The sequence below is a fragment of the Poecilia mexicana genome, unplaced genomic scaffold, assembly GCF_051168715.1.
Source record: "Poecilia mexicana isolate PSO_F unplaced genomic scaffold, ASM5116871v1 scaffold_8, whole genome shotgun sequence".
Classification (NCBI taxonomy): Eukaryota; Metazoa; Chordata; class Actinopteri; order Cyprinodontiformes; family Poeciliidae; genus Poecilia; species Poecilia mexicana.
This window is the reverse complement of record NW_028263377.1, coordinates 9,422,451-9,442,255: the sequence shown is the minus strand read 5'-3', so window position 1 is coordinate 9,442,255 and position 19,805 is coordinate 9,422,451. Positions and strand designations below refer to the sequence as shown.

Genomic DNA, 19,805 nt, shown 5'->3' with positions numbered 1-19,805 from the left:
TGCTAATGGCTTGACAGCATCCTGGCTCTTCTGAGGAAAGACTCCGACTACTTGGGATGTTGTGGCCTTTTTATCTCGTCCTCAGCGGAGAATGTACATTCATAAATCGGGACTTCTTCTGCTTGTTTTCCGGGAGTCTTTTACTAATGAGGGCTAACAAAGTGGCACCTATGACCCGCCTAAGTGCGCGTCTTGTTGTGCTTCCTAAGTAACAGCAGAAGGAGGTGAAAGAAAACCAGAAGCAAGTCAACACAGACTCCCGGTGCTAATTTTGAGCTTTTAATGATTAGTCGATGTTTTCGGCACAAAATGGCTTGATGGCAAACAAGTTAAATGACTTTAAAGGTGAATTTGGTGCATAAGTTTGAGTTTATTCAGTGTTTTTTCTCTATTGAGTCCGAATAAGCTCCAAAATATACACAACACCTTTAAAAATATGTGGCTAAATACTGGTTAGCAAGTCACGTTTGGTGTAATTCTAGCTGGATATTTGCGTAATCCGGTTGCAGATTTTGCAGGATTAATTAGACCTTAGGCTTTTTTTTCTTTTTTTTTAGTTCACTCCAAATATTTTTCAAAAATGTTGATAGAAACCTGAATTTAGATTACTGGGATTTTATATGATCTTGAAACAAAAATTGGACAAAATGATCCAAAACAATCCAAGAATCACAAAGTGTCTTTCAAACCTTTTAACTTAATCTCAAATCAGCTGATTCTGGTTGTTCAAACAAGACAGAGAACAAGTTAGGAGATGATAAAAACAAAAACACTTGTAAAATACCCTAGATTTCGCAAAGAAAATTGATAGACTATACTTAAAAATCATTTTAACCACCCAATTTAAATGCTTTTGATCCATTTTATTAACAAAAACAGGTTAAATATTGAATTACACCAGGATGGCTACAAAACCTGCTTGCTCTGCAGTTTGCTGAGAGACATTTATTCAAAATTCATTGGGGGGTGTATGGACATTTTTGAGCTTGTGTGAATTGGAGAAAATCTTGTTAACCCAAAGGTTGATTTTAATAATTTTTAAAGTTCTGTACGACATTATTCCTGATGTTGATTGAGTGAGTGTAAAATCTTGAACTGTAGATTGAAAGTAAAAGAAATAAACCCAGCATATCAGTAGAGACATTGTCCAGGCTTTTTGTATTTTACTCCTTTATTTACTTTCACAGCTTGACTTTTGCCATCATTGCGTTTTTGTTTTTTTTACAACAGCTCATTATCGGTGGGGATAAAGTGATAGTTGGAAAGCAGTTGGATGGATGGGATGATGGTGAAGAGGGAGGGGAGGTTCAGTGACGTCGACAGAGAGAAGAAGGAAACGAGAACAGGCAGATTAGACGGACGGTGAGGTCAGGAGAACGAAGGAAATGCTCTCTGTAAATATCTACATGTGCTTCAAAATACAAACTTTAGTTGCAGGAGTGTTTCCTATCTATACATGAACAGAAACGTGAAGAGTTTGTATAAAAAACAGGATAAATTATTAAACTGCGGTGCGGGACGAGAGGGGGGTGGGGGGCTGCGTAGCACAGCCGACTTCACTGCAGCATTTCACTTTGTGGAGACAGCAGTGAGGCTGAGGTTGAAGGGAAGGAGCGCTTGAAGCAGGTTCTGGCCTCAGTTGGTCGGTCGGTGTGGGGGGGTGCAGGTTGCAGTGAGGCGTGGGGGAGGGGGGTGAGCATGGTGAGGGCTGGGAGGCGATCCGTCACGGCGATGGGCGGCTGTTCATTCCTTCACGAGGGCAGCAAATTCTGGAGAAACAGAAAGCAGTCAGGACCACAAACCGTCACATCCATCAATCAGAAGCAGGAGGCGGTGTGTTTACTGCTTTATGAGCTGTGATTGGATAACAAGTCAAATTTTTTACTCTTTCTCATCAAATTGATTGTTTTTAAAGTTTTCTTTTGGCTCAGACAGGAAAGTAAGTAAGGAGAAAGAGATCCAGGGCCAGGATTTGAACCTGCGACGTCGAGGACTAATGCCTCCTTATGTGGGCCGAGCTTAACCCCTGCGCCACCACAGCACACCTAGATTTAACCAAGATTTAACAATTAGTTTTTAACATTTAATTAAAGGGACAGTATCATGTGTTTTTCAGGCACATTGTCGTTTTATAATGTACTTGATTTAAGCTGTAAATAAAGTATATATATAGCATATAAAGTGCTATCTATATATATATAGATATATCTATATCTATATATATATATATATATATATATATATATATATATATATATATATATATATATATATATATCTTCCTTTTTATTTCCTGATTTAGCGCCTTGAAATTGGGCTTTTAGCGTCAACACTCATGCACAAGAAAAGCATGTGAAGTTTGACAAAATATTAAATAAGCCAGAGGGAAAACACAGTCTGGGAAAGTGGATCTATTTCACTAAAGACTACAGTTTTTGCTGGATGTAGTTTTTTGCCTCGTCAAGCTACCTCTTTGTGTCTTTTTGCTTGTTTGTATTTCTGTTTGTGATCTTTGATTCTCTAGACCAGGGGTCACCATCTCCAGTCCTCCAGTCCCACCATCCTGTAACTTCAAGATGCGTCTCTGCTCAAACACACCTGGATCAAATAAACTGCTCGTTTCCAGCCTATTGCAGAGAGGAATGAATGCTGGTGAGGGAATTCAGACATTTTGGAGCAGAGGTGAATCTAAAAGTTGCAGGATGGTAGTCCTCGAGGGCTGGAGTTGGTGACCCCTGCTCTAGACATTCGCGGTCAGATTTAGACGTTTCATTTTTACCATCGATTCCAATCTTGCCGTCTCCGTCCTTGTCAGCCGCTTTTAAAAACGCTTTGGTTTCTTTGTCTGTCAGGTCTCTGCCATCCTTGGCAAAACCCTTCAGGACGAATCTGGCGAAACAGGAAGCAGATGATTCAGTCAGGAAGAGTGTCTCCGACTTCAGCTGGGTTTGCACGGAGTGAAAATAGTCTCAAAATGCCTGTGTATTTTCTTTGTACGAGTTACAAATCACGTTTCACAGATATAACTATCCAAAGTTACACACAAAGATGCAACACGGGTTGCAAATCCAGTATTCCACACTCACGCACAGATATTTGAGACTATTTTCACTCCATAGGTTTGAGCTTTTCCATCAGGTTTGTGCATTTCTTTTTCTTTTTTCTCACTTGAGCTCCTCTTCCTCTATAAAGCCGCTGTTGTCGGCGTCCAGCACCGTGAAGACCTTCTTCACGTCGTCGGGGGATTTGGACTTCAGACCAACAATCTCGAAGAACTTCTTGTGGTCGAACGAGTCAGCAACTTCAGGAAGAAAGACAAGACACAGGAAATGCTTCAACACCAGAACTCCCAATGTCATCTCACGTGTGATTCGGCTTCGTGATACGTTTTCTCCCGCGCCGAACGCGTCTGCAAATTAACGCGGACGACAAGAACGGGACGTGTGGTCCACAAAGATAAGGTGGAATACGAACCAGCATGCAGAAGTAAGCATATTTGCTGTCAGAAAATAAAAATAAGCCCTTACAGTTAACACCGTGAACGTGAAGAACCTGCGGCTGGAGCAGATTTTTGAGCAGCAAGCTTCCCTCTTTTAAACATGATTCTATTTTTTAAATAACTCTATTATTATATGGTTTGGTAGATTAAATCGACAAACTATCCACTCACAATTTCTATGTCAGAAACTAAAAGCCTTCTGTGTCCTTTTTGAAAGAAAAGGACACAGAATACAATTTTTATTTGCTCAGAATACATCTCTAGTACTAAAGACTCGGCTTTGCATAATTTATCGCTCATTTATGCAGGGAGGCCTCTCTGCTACAAACTCAATTGATTAAAAAAAACAACAGAAAAACATTTAGTTAATTCCAGAGTTATTCTGACCCCTGGAAGGATTTAGGTGTAAAGTCATGTTTTAACATGCAAATGGGAAATGTTAAAACACATTCCTGACGCGAACCTGATGAAGAATCTGTGGGGTGAGGAAAAAAAAACAAAATCACTGATTGAATGAAAATGGTTTTAAATTGAAATCTGCAAGGAGTATGTAAAAATTAAAACCCTGAAACTGTAATCCTACGCTAAGGTTTCTGCCACGCACACAAAACTTTAGTGTTTCAAACTAAATTTAAAAACAAAACTTCTTTTCAAGTTTGACCCGGTTATGAGGAATCCAAGCTGGATTTTACGGATCCACCTCAAGTGTTTATTTTTTCTTTTTTTCTTTTGTTTTTACCTGCAAATGCGTCGAGAGCTTTCTTGATGTCATCGGCGTTGAGGATGCTGCTCATTGCCATCTTGGCTGGCGGAGACAACAGGAAGGGGAGAAAAGAAAAGGAAAGGGGGAAACAGAATGGACAAGGTGAAAAACAAGGTTGCAGAGACAGAGAGAGAGACAGAACTGAGACGTTCTCGCTTTACACCGGTGTACGCTCCAGAAATGGAGCAGGGAATCAGGACATGCGAGAGGGAAGTGATGGGTGACGAATGGATTGGGGACAGTTTAGAAAAGGTGTAAAGTTAAAGGCGGCTGCAGCAGGTAGGAGTTGAGGGAAACGATGCAGAAACCAGTTCATCGATACCAGCTGTGGATTCTGACATCTCCAACAGACAAATGTGGAAATCTGAGTTTTCCATTTTGATTGCGTGATGCCGTTGAGTTGATGAAAACGAGGCACAGAGGCAAAGTCAGCGGGGCTTGAAAGGGGGGCCAGCCGAGGCTTCTGCCGTCTCTGAAATACTGCTGGGGAATTTCACCCGTCAGCCCAGTCGACACGCAGAGTCTCCCCTGTGAAAGCCGAGCCCGGCCCCTGACAGCACTTTGGCTTTTTACTCGGTGTGTGATCGAACCCGATCACCGCTTATAAAGTTGTCACCCTCTGGCGATGCCCTTTCTCACCTCTTCATATTGCAAGCACACATAGAGCACGGAAACACCAGGAAGGCGAACGGCGGCGGGGAAAGAGAGGAAGTCGGGACTATAAAGGGCGTCTGAGGGAACGAGCAACGTGTCAACAAATTGTTGAAGGGAAGCATTTCTGCATGACCTGCAATCATTAGATTAGATCTGAGTTAACCTTCCTGCCGGATTTTCAAAAAATAATTGTTTTGTAAGCGTCCAGTGCAACGTGCAGCACATCATGCATAGCTAATGGGGAAATCCTTCGGTAAAAGGCAAAACAACTTCACCCAACAAAACCCTCTTCAAGAGTCTGATAACAGTTTGGCCAAAAATGTCAAGTAAAAAATACTAAAGGGCCGCAAAACCATAAAAAAAAATCAATAAATGCTAAATCCTAAAAATTCACACTGCAGCAATGATTAATGCTTAACTTAAATACATATACATATATATATATATATATATATATATATATATATATATATATATATATATATATATATATATATATTTTATTTTATTTTTTTTATTTTTTTTTAAGCCAAACCACCAGAGTTAAGTGAAGCGGTGTTTTCAAGTTTTGCGTAGTAAGTGTGAAATGGGAATACTTTTCACACACTTTCATCAGACGTCCACTTGGCCAGCCAGGGAAAAACCCCATTCACTGCAGATTATAGCGAAGCGTTAAAAAAAAGTTGACTGAGGCAGGAAAGGAGAGACCTGCAGACCAGTCAGGAGGAAACTGAAAAATATTCACGTTACCACTTGGCTTTACTTGCACACCTTAAATTTGACAACACATGGTTATTTTTTTTGGTATATTTTCTGAATTTTTGTGCAGAACAATAAAAACAAAACAATGACAAACAGTTGCTAAAGGATGCCAGTATACAGCCTCAACACTCTGTACAGTAAATGCTGCCATTGTAGTGCGTACACAATGTAATTGTTCCATTACTTTGAACTCAAACATGAGACATTTGAAGCTCAAACTCAAAATTCAACATGACAGCCAAGCTGGATTTTGAATTGTTAGAAAACTTTTGAAATAATAAGTTACATTTGGCTCCCCTTTGATATCAACTAAGTGTTTTCATATTGGATTGAATTGAACTCGTTCATATTGCCATTCCCAGACTCAAGTGCTGACTTTCGAATGAAATTATTGTTTTAATATTTTCACAGTTTCGCAGTCTTGTTAACAGGTGATTTGCACGATTGCGACGTGAGAGAAAAAAAATCTCAAAAAAAATCTTTTCTAGATTTGTGTTGAAGCTAGCTGCGCTGCCTCTGTCCACAAGTTCTTCAGCCATTTTTGGCAATGCTTCTGAGCTTATTTTGATGACTTTTGTTCCACCTGTAGGATTTAGTTACGTAATTGTTCTGCTTCAAACACAACACAAATTGGGGATTTCATGTCTGTGTCTGTGGTTAAAAAAATAAAAAATAAAAAAAACATGCCAATCAAGCTGGGCGGTTTAGACAAGTACAAAGAAATAAGTCAAGTGTTCCTGACTATATGAAGTAGTTCATAGATTTTCTCCTCTGGTGTCAAACTGAGCTCCGGTTATGTATGAGCTTCTGCAGAGGCTCGGCGTTATCTACTTCAGTAACACCCTGCTGCACACACAGATCAATAATGAACAGTGCTTAACTTGTGTGGGCCACACATCCAATCCTCTGTCACTGTAAAAGCTCCGTCTTCTCTGACCTTTAGCACAAAGATATCCTGGGGGAAAACAAACAATTCAAGACAAAACGAGGAGGAGAATATAGATTTACCGCGACGTGCTGCGAGTAGAACCGTACGATGTAAGTACATTAATCCAATTTGAAGTGACAATGTTTGTTATTCATTGATGATAAAAGCATGCCGACACGCATGACGGTCTCAGTAACCTCCACGGTTATCCAAACGTCAGCCGATCACGAAAAATGTGGAAAACCTTATAACAGTATTAAGTTACACCACTCCTACATCCTAATGAATAAATAAAAAATACAATTCTGTTGATTTTCACGTCTGCATGAGATTTCTGCATCTCCATCATCAGTTTCAGCCCTACTTTATGTAACCAGGTAAAACAAATGGGTACCTGTAAATATATATTTTGTAAACCCCATTTTACTTTTATTTCACCTACTGGTTGTAATTCTTGTTTTTGTCAGCATGTGGTGCTGTCGTAACAGAGAGCGCTAAAAGTACCAGAAGTTTATAAAAAAAAAAAAAACCTTCTTGTTTAGATACTCTGTCACTCTTACTGGTAAAACGGAAGAGTCGGACATTTTTGAGCCGAGACCTGTAGGAGAGGACGACCTTATGGCCACATGAGTGAAGAATCCAGATGTTTGGTAATTAATTGAACTGTATTATTACGAAACTGAAGCGATGTTGCTGACGTCATGTTTGCCCTCTTTTAGATGCGCCACTGCCAAATTTTTTTTTCTATTTCCGTTTTCTACGAAGCTGCGTTGCTACGTCTCTGTTTAGTGCTAATAGTGCTGCTAAAGCGCCATTTTGTTGAAGTCGTTGCTAGGTAGGAGCTTTATGCTAGTATTATAATACTGTACTATAATATAATAGTATGGTCTGTATAATAATTATACAGACAAGTCACGTAACAAAAGACTATTTTTGCTCCATAACTTGAATATTTTTCATTTTGCAACCATTTTTATTTTAAGTCCTGTGTTCTCTGTTAATCCCAGCTTCATTTAGTACTTTCTTTAACATGTGCAGGTATGAGGGTTTTCTGCACAGTCATTTTCTGCACCTTTTTTATTTGTATCTTGTAAGCTACTCTTCATACTTTATTTTTCCGCTCAAAACTACTAAGCATCACCAATAGAGTAACAATAAATTATTTCGAGTGCTCCCAGCACTGATCGGACATGATTAGGTTGTAGCATTGGCCCCAGGTCAGCATGGCTATTTTTACTTCAAATTGTCTGATGAACAATTCATAAAGTCTGCTGCTAACAAGTGACATTACACCCGCAACCAAAACCATAATAAGATAGACGTTTGTGCATACTCACACCAACTGTGTAAATTAAATTAAATTAAATTACGAACAAGAATCAATCATTTGCATCCTGAAGAAAAGATGCAAAACAGGTACCCATTTGTTTTACCTGGTTACATAAAGTAGGGCTGAAACTAATGATGGAGATGCAGAAATCTCATGCAGATGTGAAAATCAACAGAATTGTATTGCATCTTAAACAAAACATATTTTGTTTTACATTTGGTGAAAACAAACATAGTTAATTTTACAAAAAAAACCAAGTTGTCCACTTTTAATGTGAAAGTTTATCAGACAATATATGGAAAACAACTATCAATGAGCATTAATGGTGGATAAAATATCATCCATGCTCTTCTCTCCAACTCTACTTTAGTTTCAGCTTTGCGCCCTTTGAAGAAAGTAGAAGATTGTTTCCCTCTTGAGGATCTGAGTGTCCGTAATGCTCTCAGTAGGTGTGGGAAACCTAACCGGTCCTGCGCAGCCGCCAGCTCTCCGGTCCACTGGAACAGCTGCATGAGTGTGAACGTGTGTGTGTATTTATACTGAAGCACCAAGACGACTTGTGCCAAGGAGGCTTAAAGAACAACTTGCCTCCATTTCAAGAAACTCGAGCTTATCCATGCTTGTTTGAGTGTGTGTTTGTTAAAGTGGCACAGATAAAGTAAGAGGCGATAGGAGGGAGGTGACGCAGAGAAACGTGATACTGCTGTGTAGGCAGAAAAGCAGGAATTAGATTTCACTGTAGAGGATTTTAGTTTTTGTTTCTGCTAACTGTGATGGTTCTGGCACAAACCCACTGAACTATGAGCATTGTTTTGTAGGATTGTGTAGCTCAGTAAGACGGCTTTGTCATTCAAAGCTTCATCTGAAGGCCTTAGATCAATGGCGTTCAAAGTGAAGCTATATCCCAAACATTGAACATCACACAAAGCTCTGGTCAATCCATCCCAAGAAGAAAAAGACTATAACCCAACTAGAAAACCCACCAAGTCATTTCTGTTCACCTACACTAGAAAAGAGAAGTCAGGTGGAAGAACAATGATCAAACGGGCAACTATTAACCTGACCTTCATGAGACAGTGAAAAGTGGAAAGCAGTTCTTTAAAACAACAAAAGTCAAGCATTTAAACCTTTAAAAAAAATCACAGCTTGGTTCACAATCCAAATACTGCAAGTTTCAGAAATCAAACACATCACGTGCAATCCAGGAATAAAACCTGACAGAAGCTGCAGAAGTGTTTGAGCTAGTGTCTTTCAGAAGGACAACAACCCTAAACGTAGTGTCAGAGGAACAGTGACATGGTTTAGCCCTATTCATGTGTGAGAATGGTCCAGTTAAAGTCCAATATGGAATCCAACTGAAATCTGTATTAGTTTGTCATAAGCCAATAAATCCATCATCAAATCAAATCAAAATCAAAATCACATTTTATAGCAGTTGTAGGGATATTAGTCTTGGACTCCAGAGCTGTTACAATAACTGCCTTGTTAATGTGTCACACAACATAAACCAATGAATTTATCACATAGAAAGAAGCACACGTGCATCCCATTAGTTAGGGTACACCATAAAAACAAACAAAACAAAAAAAAAATAAAACCGTATCTAATGATGCTCTTCAAAACAGCTGGATAGAACAGCAACAAGATGTCTTAAATCTACATAATAACATACAACCTTTACTGTAATCGAGGGCACAGAAAGTCAGTAGGTCATCCACCTGAAGAGGTGATCTATAACTAAACCAAGATACCTCTAAGACTTGACTTGTTTTATTTTCTTATTGTGATTAGACTAGTGACTGCATCTAGACCAGCAGGGGTCTCCGACCTGTGGCTTCAGAGCCACAAGTTAGACCCTCAAGTTAGCCAAAAATGCTAACGCATAGAGCGATGTCCACACATATAAAGGTAATTATAAACATGGTGGTGTAATGGTGTGGAAAAACAAGACACGTTCTTGAATAACTCGGTGCATTTATTAACGTCGTGTATCTGGCACGAACTAAACGAAGGAGCACTTCACTGTCACGTCATTCTTACTCTCCCTAACGTTTCTCATTTAGTTCTTGTCAGTGGCTCCACCTAGTGGCGTGGAGTGATATTACACTACATAACACAACAGGTGGTATCAGCAGTTTTTAGGCGTTTCCATACGCTTATGTGTATATATAACATTTCCACCAAGAATGACACCAACAATAAAGTTAATATTCCTTTTTTTAGACTAATGTTTTGCAAATTTGTTTTTGCTTTGTCTTTTTTTCTGAAAAAATTATTGTAGCTTTTGTGGCTCTAAGCTAATTTTGTTTAGCTGATGGCAAAAATGACAATTTTGCTTAAAAAACTCACTGAACCCTAATCTAGACTGACATTAGAAAACAAGAACTACTTGAACAAGCCATTTACAAAGTGATAATGTTTCTGTTTTTTTTTTGTGAAAGAATTTCATCTGAACCGAGACTCATTTTAAAACCAACTCCCTTTCAGCGCGGGCTTTATTTCCTATTGATTTAATTTCAAACAGGAAAAGAAAAACCTGTAGAGAAACAAACACCTCTGTGCGTGCATGCAGCTACGCGCCACTGCACAAAGAGAGAGTGGATGTGAGAGCCGTACTGCGGAGGCCTGGGGATCATCTGGCTGTTATCACTGCTGTCCACTGTTTAATCCTCTGGCAGGTACGGGACAGGATGGGAGGCTTCGCCAGCAACAGCAGTCAAGCAGGAGGATGAGTGTCCAGAGAGGGGAGGCCGCGGACAGGTGCAAAGGTACCGACATGTTTTCAAATCATCCTCACCGTTAGCGTTACAGCTCGTTAATCTAATCGCTGTTGGTTCTTTCCTTAATTGGCCGTGTTGTCCTGTGTAAAGCTTTCAAGATTTTTCTAGCAAAGACTAGAATTGCAAAAAAGCTGATCCTAGAAACCAAAAAAGAAAAAACTATTTTTTTCAAGGTTTTCACACTGAGAGCGCGTTTGTTTTACACGGACATGAAGGACATTTTGAAAAGCAAATTTACTTTGGAAACAAAGTCACACTTATCCTGGCTTTGGCTTGCAACCGATGAAACATTGCTCTCTAAAGCTCTAAATGTGAATGGACTCTCTCCACAATGCATGCATGATACCTAATTTAAACGTGGGCCAACCTTATCAGCTCTTTTGTAAATATTACACTGGCATGCAGGCCTTTCGAGGGAATCAGAACAGCCATGGGTGCAAGTAAACAAAGAAAGAAACTGAGAAAATGACTAAATAAAGTTTTTATCACATCAATTAGCTTATCGGACTAGATTAGATTTAGGTAACAAAACCCTTCTTATAAAGAAAAAATATATATTATCTATATTTTCCACAATTCCACATTTAAATGTGAATTAAAATGTAATGAAAGAAGCATACAGAATCAGATTTACATGAAATATTCCAAAAACAAATAAAAAATTCAGTTGATCTCGTACCGAAAGCATCACTAGGAGCGGTATTTAAAGGCACAGATGTTTCATTCGGACACTTCGGATGCTCCTCTGCACATCAACTGAGACTGCATGTCATTCTGATGGTGAATATTTAAGGTTCAGTCTACCGTTGTGTATTGTACGCAAGTTATGATTGAATCGGCCCACTTCATTTATTATTTCATCTAGTTGAGCTTTTCCACTCCTAAAAGGTGCGATTCAAATTTGTCCTTGGAAAATTTCTAATAAGAAAAACATACCACACCAACTTTTACTTTTTAGTGCCACGAAGCAATTATCCTGCCGATACGCTCTCGCTGTATCTTAATCTGATCTGCTTTAATGAAGGAGGACGTGAAACAGGCTAAATTGCCTTTTTGGACATATCTCCAAAGACTTTCATGTTAATCTCTCGCTGTACTCTCTTAAAACCACTTCAAAATGTGAATATCAACCTTCTGTTAGAGCAACCTGGTTTCCCCTAAAATGTCTTTTTGTTTTGTTAAAAACATGTTAGCTCTTCAGCTAAGAGGATGAAACTCCACACCCAAGTCATGCCCTTTGGTTTTTACCTTGTTACTGGCCGGTGGTGGTTTTGGATGTGGGACGGGGGTTGGGTCGGTGCAGCAGGGGTGTCCAGTGAAAGATCAGAGGCTCTGCTCTTTGTGTTTTATACATGTCCTCTACAACTATTTTTGGGATGAAAAATGGGCTCCCAGTCGTGATGTTCCACCGCCGTATCGCTTTCCAGCCCGGCTCATGCTAATCAAACATTACTATTAATAATCGTCCATCTCCACCCCCACCGTCATTCCAGACAGACTTATTGGGCCCCTCCTCTGCTCTGTTTTCTCCTCCTCATTTTCTCACACCGCCTCCCCGGGGGACCTTGCTTTGTCCTCTGTTCCGCCTCGCCTCTGATCTCGTCTTCTTTTCTGCTCCTCTCTCTCTTAAACTTTTAATTTTCACTTTTAATTTCCATCAAACACTTGTTCCTTTAAGGCACTTGGTAACATCAGTGAATAATTACAAGACCTTGCTCCATCTTTCTTCTTCTTTTTAATGTCCCCCTTAGACTCAAAGTGTAAGAATGAAGAGATGCGTCTTAAAATGAACTGGAGTTTCTGGAGTTAAATCTGATGTGGTGAAAGATGTTTAAGAAAGATCCAACCTTGACTCGTAAAGAAAAGACAAAAATACTTTGCCGGTCTGCCATCTGGTCATAGATCCTCACATTATAATAACCTCATGGTACAAATTAGGAGTAAAATAAAAGTAATTCCCACAAAAGTATCAAATATATTCGTAATAAGTACATTTATTTCCAGTTAAAATTTTTGCTTTTTTTTTTTTTTACATTATATGATTATTGTTATTCCAAAACATATATATTAAATATCTACATTTTGAAATAACAATGACTTTCTCCAGCTTTACAGAAACAAAACCGTTTTTCCTGAAAAAATATACATTTCCTAATTTACAGACATTTTCTTGTTTTCTGTAGAAAATTTCAGAGACAAATATTAAATTAGTGAGTTTTTTCTTGCTAATTTTTGACTTTCGTCCAGAGAATTTCACTTCTAGTAAAATTTGGAGTCCAGCTCAACACCTTAAACTGGTTCCTGTTTAAACTGGTTAGTTTAAGGTTAATTACTTAAGTAATTAAGTTACTTAACTTGATTGAGGTAAATTGTAACAATTAAGTTACCAGTGTCTTTCTTGTAACTTCATTGTTCAGTAGTTAAAAGTAAGTTGACTTTTCTGTAGGTGATTGAAAAGTGTAATAACTTCTTTCAGCCAGCTGACCAGGAGTGCTTATCAACAGGTGGGGGAAGGGCGTACAAAATATAAGAACAAAATGAACCGAGTGCTACTTCCTTCTTCACGAAATGTAAAAACAAACAAAACAAAAAAAGGCGTGGCATCAGATTTTAGCTGGATTTTTCTTTTCTTTTTGGCACAAGACCCCGAGCCATTTCTCCTGCTAGCGTTACACTAGCGCGTTTCTTTGTTTTGGTTGTATTTACCCAAAAGCCCTGCCCTGTAGTCCGCTTCCTGCTTTTGGAGCCTGTTCCAGTCCATTTGGCATCCGAATATAAATTCGAACAGGGCTCTAAATCTCTAAGTGGACCGTCCACATCAGAGTTCGGTGCACATGCACACCTCCCCAAACCAACCCGACTAACTAGGCAAACAAACTAGAGTTTGATTAAAGTGGACCAAACACAGCTGGTGTGAATGCACTAATAGTCCTCTGATAATGCAATGCAAGGGTTCCACTTTGCCACTTGACTGATGCACACCAGACCAAACTGAAGTCTGCATAACGTGCAACTTTGTTGTATTTTCTTTTCTTGAACATTTTAGACTTTATCTCTGACAATAACGGCCTTGGAATATTTTGGCAACAAAAGTTCATCTCCAAAACTTGAATCATTGTTTGTTCTGGATTAGCAGCTCTTTCACCCAAAAAACACAAAACAAAATAAAGTAATCAATGCTTTCCTTGGCTTTTTCCTTAAGTAAGAGTAAAACGTCTATAGAAAAGAAATCTATCGAGGATTCCTACTTGTCCAAAATGTGCCAATATTTTCTCTCCCACCGATCCCCCACTGGAGTCAAGAGACAAAAGAAGTGAAAAAAAAAGTTCTGGGGAAAACAAAGGTGGATGATAAGATAAAGAAGATGGTGATGGTATAGAGGAGAGCAAGAGATACCTGTGAACTCAGCAATAAACAAAAGGAGGAAGAGAAGGATGGAGCCGATCTGGGCACGGATAAGGAGAAAGAAAACTACAGTGAAGAAGTGGCGGCAGTAATCTTTACCTCACCTCCATCCAGTTGCAAAACCTTCGACATCACGATTTAAAGTCCGATGTCAGTTGTCCCACCGCCAGAAATTACTGGCCTGTCTCCACATTGTTGTCACTTGGTTTATTAGCCCTAACTCATCGATATATTTCATTAAAGATTGGAGTTCATGTGGAGATGCGGCTCCGAAGTGACTGGAATACAAATGTGGAACAGAAGCCACTTCAAACATGATTCATCTGCAGTCGATCGCTCCTGGGCGGCTCTCCACGCTGATGCAAACTGTCTCCAGATCGGTGGCGAATTTTTGAACGAGGGCATTTGAATCTATCATCGGAGGTGCTCTGCTAGATTTGACGACCTTACAATGCATTAAAACAAGTTATATGATTCTAAACTTTAGCGAGGTTAAGGAATACATACAGTATTATGCAAACTTCCAGTCACAGTGTTTCTCCTCTGTCTCATTTCGATCTCGTACATTTCTTACTTCTAACTTTCCTTCCAGAACCAGGATTTAAGCAAACATTTGGTTCCTCGTCACGTAACTCGGAACAAAGGAAAATTATTCTTTGGATCAATCGGAAAGATAAAGTCGAGGTTGGAGCAGAATTCCTTGGAGGAAATAAGAGAGCGATGCTGATAAGACGGGGTGTGGAGAAGATGAGACGGAGTCCTTTGAACTCGAGCGCAGGTGAGCCAACGTCCCGCAGACGCACCGTGAAGCTCGTCGACTACCAAGAGGCAGAGACAAAAAGGTTTCTCCCTTATCTCCAGGTTTTCTGCTTAGTACAATAATTTTATCCATAAAAGTCTACAGTAAAAAAAGAAAGACTTTATAAAGATGGTCCCACATATAATTTAATTTAATTTAACCCCACATATGGTTTAAATTGGTAGCATTTGGTGAAAAAAAATGAAGACACAGATAAGATAATTATTGCTGCTTGAATCTGTAGTGTTGCATTTCCATTGATTTTTTTATTTATTTTTTTTAAGATTCATAGTGCTCAAAAGAACCGAATTAGTGATTTGTACGTCAAACCTTTTGTTAAAACGGCAAAATGTTCATTTTACATCTGTGCACTTCCAGTAAGGTTCAACTTAAATGAGATTCTGTTGAAAAGTCAACACAAAAGGACACAGATTAAAGTTCTCTAAAAGTTTTTTCCTGACTCATCCTGCTGTCATTCACAGCTTTGAAATGCATTGTGGAAAAAAAAAATTGAGTGAGCATGTTACTACTGAACTGGTCCAGGAGCACGCTCCCTTTAAAAAATCTATTTAAATAATGAGTTAATGATGCAATTTGACCTTCGGGCATCTTTATGCAGCACAACCAGTAACTCCATCTTTGTGTACAAAATAGAAAAAAAGACGTGTCAAGTATATTAATAGGCTCTCAAATCCTTCTGGACGGTTAAAAGATTTATTATTCTCCATTCACGTCATCTCACTTTTGCTGGATGAAAAGCATGAAATCCACCGTAGGAGGCCAGTAAACCGATTTCCCCTCATCATCCAGTTAGATCGAAGCTAACACCACATTTAAATCTCAACTGCCTGTCAAATTAACCAATAGAAATGATTCACGGACTGGGCGACCTGCTGCGTTAAAACCGGGCACCTGCCTAATTTGGTGCTGGTACTCCATTTTCTACCAGCTACAATGCTTCTGTGTCTGACTTAAATTCATTTATTTACTTCACCTGACAGAGGTCACAATGTTACAAATGTAAACATTTTTCCTGCTGCTTTTACAGCTTGATTAAGATGAATTTAACTTTTGGAAAGTATTAAACTTCCACATAAAGAGTAAGGTGTTGAGGATTAGCTGCAATCTGCAGTTGTCCCACTAGGTGTCACTAAAAAACCTTTTCATCGAACAGTGTCAGTTTCAGGCGCTATTTAGTAACGCTTTATTGAAATTTTTTAAAAATCTTACTCAGAAAATGCAGTATTTAATATTCACTGCTGATCAGAAAATGCCTTAAGATAAATGAAGAGGAATGAGTAAGAGGTAAAAGTGCCTGGTGGTATAAGTATAAAGACAGCATGGGTTCAGGTTGACTCACATATCTGTTTGTGAAAGAGAACGGAGAGAAGAGTTCAAATGCTCGGTTTCCTTCGTCCTTGATGCCACTCTTGCATTACCCTGAGTCAGCACAATTTTCCTACCGTCTTTCTCACACTTGGAGGGTACGGAGTGGAAGGAGGGAGTTTGTTCAGAATGATGAGAGAAATGTGAACGTAATGGAGAGACAAAGGAAATGTTATAGAAAGAGATGGAAGCAGAGGAAGAATGTCACATTTAAACAACACAGCAAAATAAATGATGTGAGATCCATTCCAACATCGTTTCCTTTGTTTTTGTTTGCTCCTTCTTAACCGTCTAAGGTCTATGGACGTGTATATGTGTCTTTTTTACGTCTGATTTGGGGTGACTCCTCCTCCCCGAGTCTCACTTTCAACTTGAGTTTGAAGTGCGCATTATAATCTACACACCAGTTTTTAAATTATGTCAATAGGCAAAGTAAAACAGAGGTTATGCTAAAATATTTAAACCATCTTTTTTCAATCCACAAAATTGTAAAACCTGCTCCGTTCCACTCTAAGACAGAGAAACGGAGCGCTCTCGCAACACAACAAATAAAACGTAACAGGAGAGTCCCTCACTCAATCTCACATGTTCAGCTGATAAGAGTTGACAACATTTTGCTGCTGAGAAACGAAGGACGGCGCGAAAAAGTGAAAACAATTTCGTTATTACAATGACCAATAACGCGGGAACGGATTAGAGGAAAAAAAGAGAGGCACATCGACGGATAGTTTTGATATCAGAGGATCAGTAAAATCTACCTCGTAATTTGTATGTAGGATATTGTTTTTTGTTTTGTCTGTAAAGAATGATGAGAAGAATGAATGTGGAGCAGGCAGCGAAGCTCTTTTTTGAGTTATCAGACGAAGATAGTCTGAAGCAAACAGCGAGGATTCTGATGACGACGCAGCGGTTCAGTCATTCGTTTTAGAAAGTGAGAGAGAACATGGGTATCAGAAGAAGATGAGGTAGGCACAAATGTAGCTATGCGAAGATCCAAACTGAGAAGTAGCAGGAACTGCGCGGTCTCAATCACCGAGGGGTGACGCTGAGCCCCTCCCCTGCTGTGACCCCTGGAAGACGGAGGAGGATGCCGACAGCGTGCCGGGAGTAAGAAGGTTCCAGCCGCACCGAACACCAGGGGTGAAGTGTATGCGAAGGCCTCATCGGGGCTCCGCCCCCTCCAGACGGGGTTTTGATGCCCCCTCTGGTGCAGCGCCCCTATGCGTCGCATGCGCTGCATACCCACTTTTTGAACACTGCCGAACACCAGGAGTCCAAATAAACAACCTGTCTTCCCATAGTTCAAAAAATCTTTTTTTTATTATATTTTGCCACTGACACTGAAAACAATTTGCCACAGACAAAAATGCAGCAAAAAATAAATTATTAGGTGAAAAAGTACAAATGGAATGACATTTAAGTAGAAGATCTGTACAAATCTTTTGGTCTCCTGATCTATATGGGTTCAGTTTCACTGCCCAGTCTTCAGGACTATTGGAAGCAAAACAGTATTTTGTCTGTGCCCCTTCCACACAAAGCGATGTCCAGAAACAAGTTCAGATCGATATTTTGGAACATTCACGTTAGCGGTCCAGAGGAAGACGAACAGAATGATAAAACAAAGGGAACACCTGGACATGACAAGCTGTTTAGAGTCAGGCCTCTGAGCGACGACATCCTCTGTGACTGAGAAGAGAGCTGGCTGTGGATTGAAGGATGGTGGGAACTAGAACAAAAACTGGCACCACTCACTACATGAAGGACAAACCGACAAAGTGGGGAGTGAAAATTTTTCTTTTGGCAGAATCAACCAGTGGTTTCACCATTACATTTGGGATTTACACTGGCAAAACTCAAACTCAAAGTGAGCATGGTCTGTCTTACGATGTCGTCATGAGATCCTTCCTTGGCACAGGATACCATATTTACATGGACAATTTTTATCCCAGTCCAAAACTTTTCATGGACTTATCTGGAATGAAGTGTGGAGCATGTGGAACATACAGGGAGAGCAGGAAGGGACGTCCCAGGGGGAGAGGAAATGCTCTGACCAAGAACAGCGAAAGAGGGTCTGTAAGGTGGATCAGAGGACCTCTCGCTTTTTCTGAAATGGATGGACTCTCGTGAGGTCTCTGTGTGCTCCACCGTCCATCCTGCTTTTTCTGGAGAGACGGTGGACAGAAGGGTAAAGGCTGCAGATGGGAGCTGGGCTGTGAGAGACTCCTTGTCCAACACCGATTGTGGCCTATAATAAAAATATGGGTGGAGTTTCAGACCAGCTGATCCAGTACTACTCCACTAAGAGAAAAACACACCGCCGGTACAGGACTTTGCTGCTCCATTTTCTGGACATTGTGACGACAAATGCCTTCATCTTGCATCGTGGGATAAGCAGCACAAAACAAGAACAGGCCATGATGCACCAAGACTTAATGGTGGAGCTCATGTGTCAGCTTTGTGGCATGAGCAAGGAAGGCAATTCTCAGAGCAGGAGAGCAGACCATGTTCCTGTGGCAATTTCCACAGCCACAGATTCTGCCCAAAAAGCCAGCAAAGGCAGACTGAAATGCAATCACTGCTTACAAAAAACGGCATGACACTCCATGGAAATGTCAGGCGTGCGATGTGCCCCTCTGTGTCATGATGAACAAAAACTGTTTCCTGGAGTGTCACAAATAATTTTTATCTTGTGTGACATATGATCCTTTGTAAATAATTGTACAAATATAGATAAGTAATTGCCAGGATTTCAATTTATTTGGCAAAGTTATGTATTTTTTGGAATTTTGATTCGATTGATTTTTACCCAGAAAGCACATGGGCAAAACCCATGAGTGAAACGGTCACTAGGACTGATTAGTATATATTCCATCGAGGGAATGTAACTATAATATATTAATTTCTCATATGTTAACATAAAGGCTCATTTTGAAGTATTAGTTGCTACTTACAGGCATCGCTTCCTGGAATGCGGCGTTCATAACAGACGTGTGTTAATCTGCTCCACCGCTAGCAAACAACCGTACTGATTAAATAACATAAAAGTCTAGCAGTTCCCTAAAAGTCCAACAGATGGCAGCAATGTGCCATGCAAAACAAAACACCCACAGTTTACAGGATACACTTCCTGCTAAAGAGCCCCCTGGTGGTTGAAGAAAAATCCACATATGAACCGGAAAATACAATAAATGGAAAAAAAAATCTGAATGCTCTCTGGTATTGTTCAGGGGGCCGGACCAAATGTGGGGCCCGCAAGCGGGCCGTAGTTTGGGAACCCCTGTTCTAAACCATAAAAAACATTTCTTATACATGTTTGTGGGTTTCACAGTGAAAAATAAAAACTTTTTCTACTCAAATTTGATCTTTTTGTGTGAGTTTAGGCCCAAAAAGCAATGTCAGTATATCCAAATGACAAAAATAAGTGTAAACTGACAAAGTTCAGGTTGTGCTGAAAAAAAAATTATACCACATAAGGCAATATTAATGGTTTCTATTAAGA

The 19,805-nt window shown here is 39.7% G+C and overlaps 1 protein-coding gene across 1 annotated transcript; it reads right to left on the bottom strand.

The window, feature by feature from the left end:
• Positions 1–1,153: 1,153 nt before the first annotated feature.
• Positions 1,154–12,196, bottom strand: pvalb6 (parvalbumin 6). The gene is made up of 5 exons (XM_014991486.2): positions 11,965–12,196; positions 4,239–4,304; positions 3,169–3,301; positions 2,780–2,889; positions 1,154–1,769 (listed from the first exon to the last, which is right to left on the bottom strand). The coding sequence occupies exons 2-5, from the start codon at positions 4,297–4,299 to the stop codon at positions 1,744–1,746; spliced, it is 330 nt and encodes a 109-aa protein (XP_014846972.1). The 5' UTR covers positions 4,300–4,304; positions 11,965–12,196; the 3' UTR covers positions 1,154–1,743.
• Between the last annotated feature and the right edge of the window lie 7,609 nt (positions 12,197–19,805).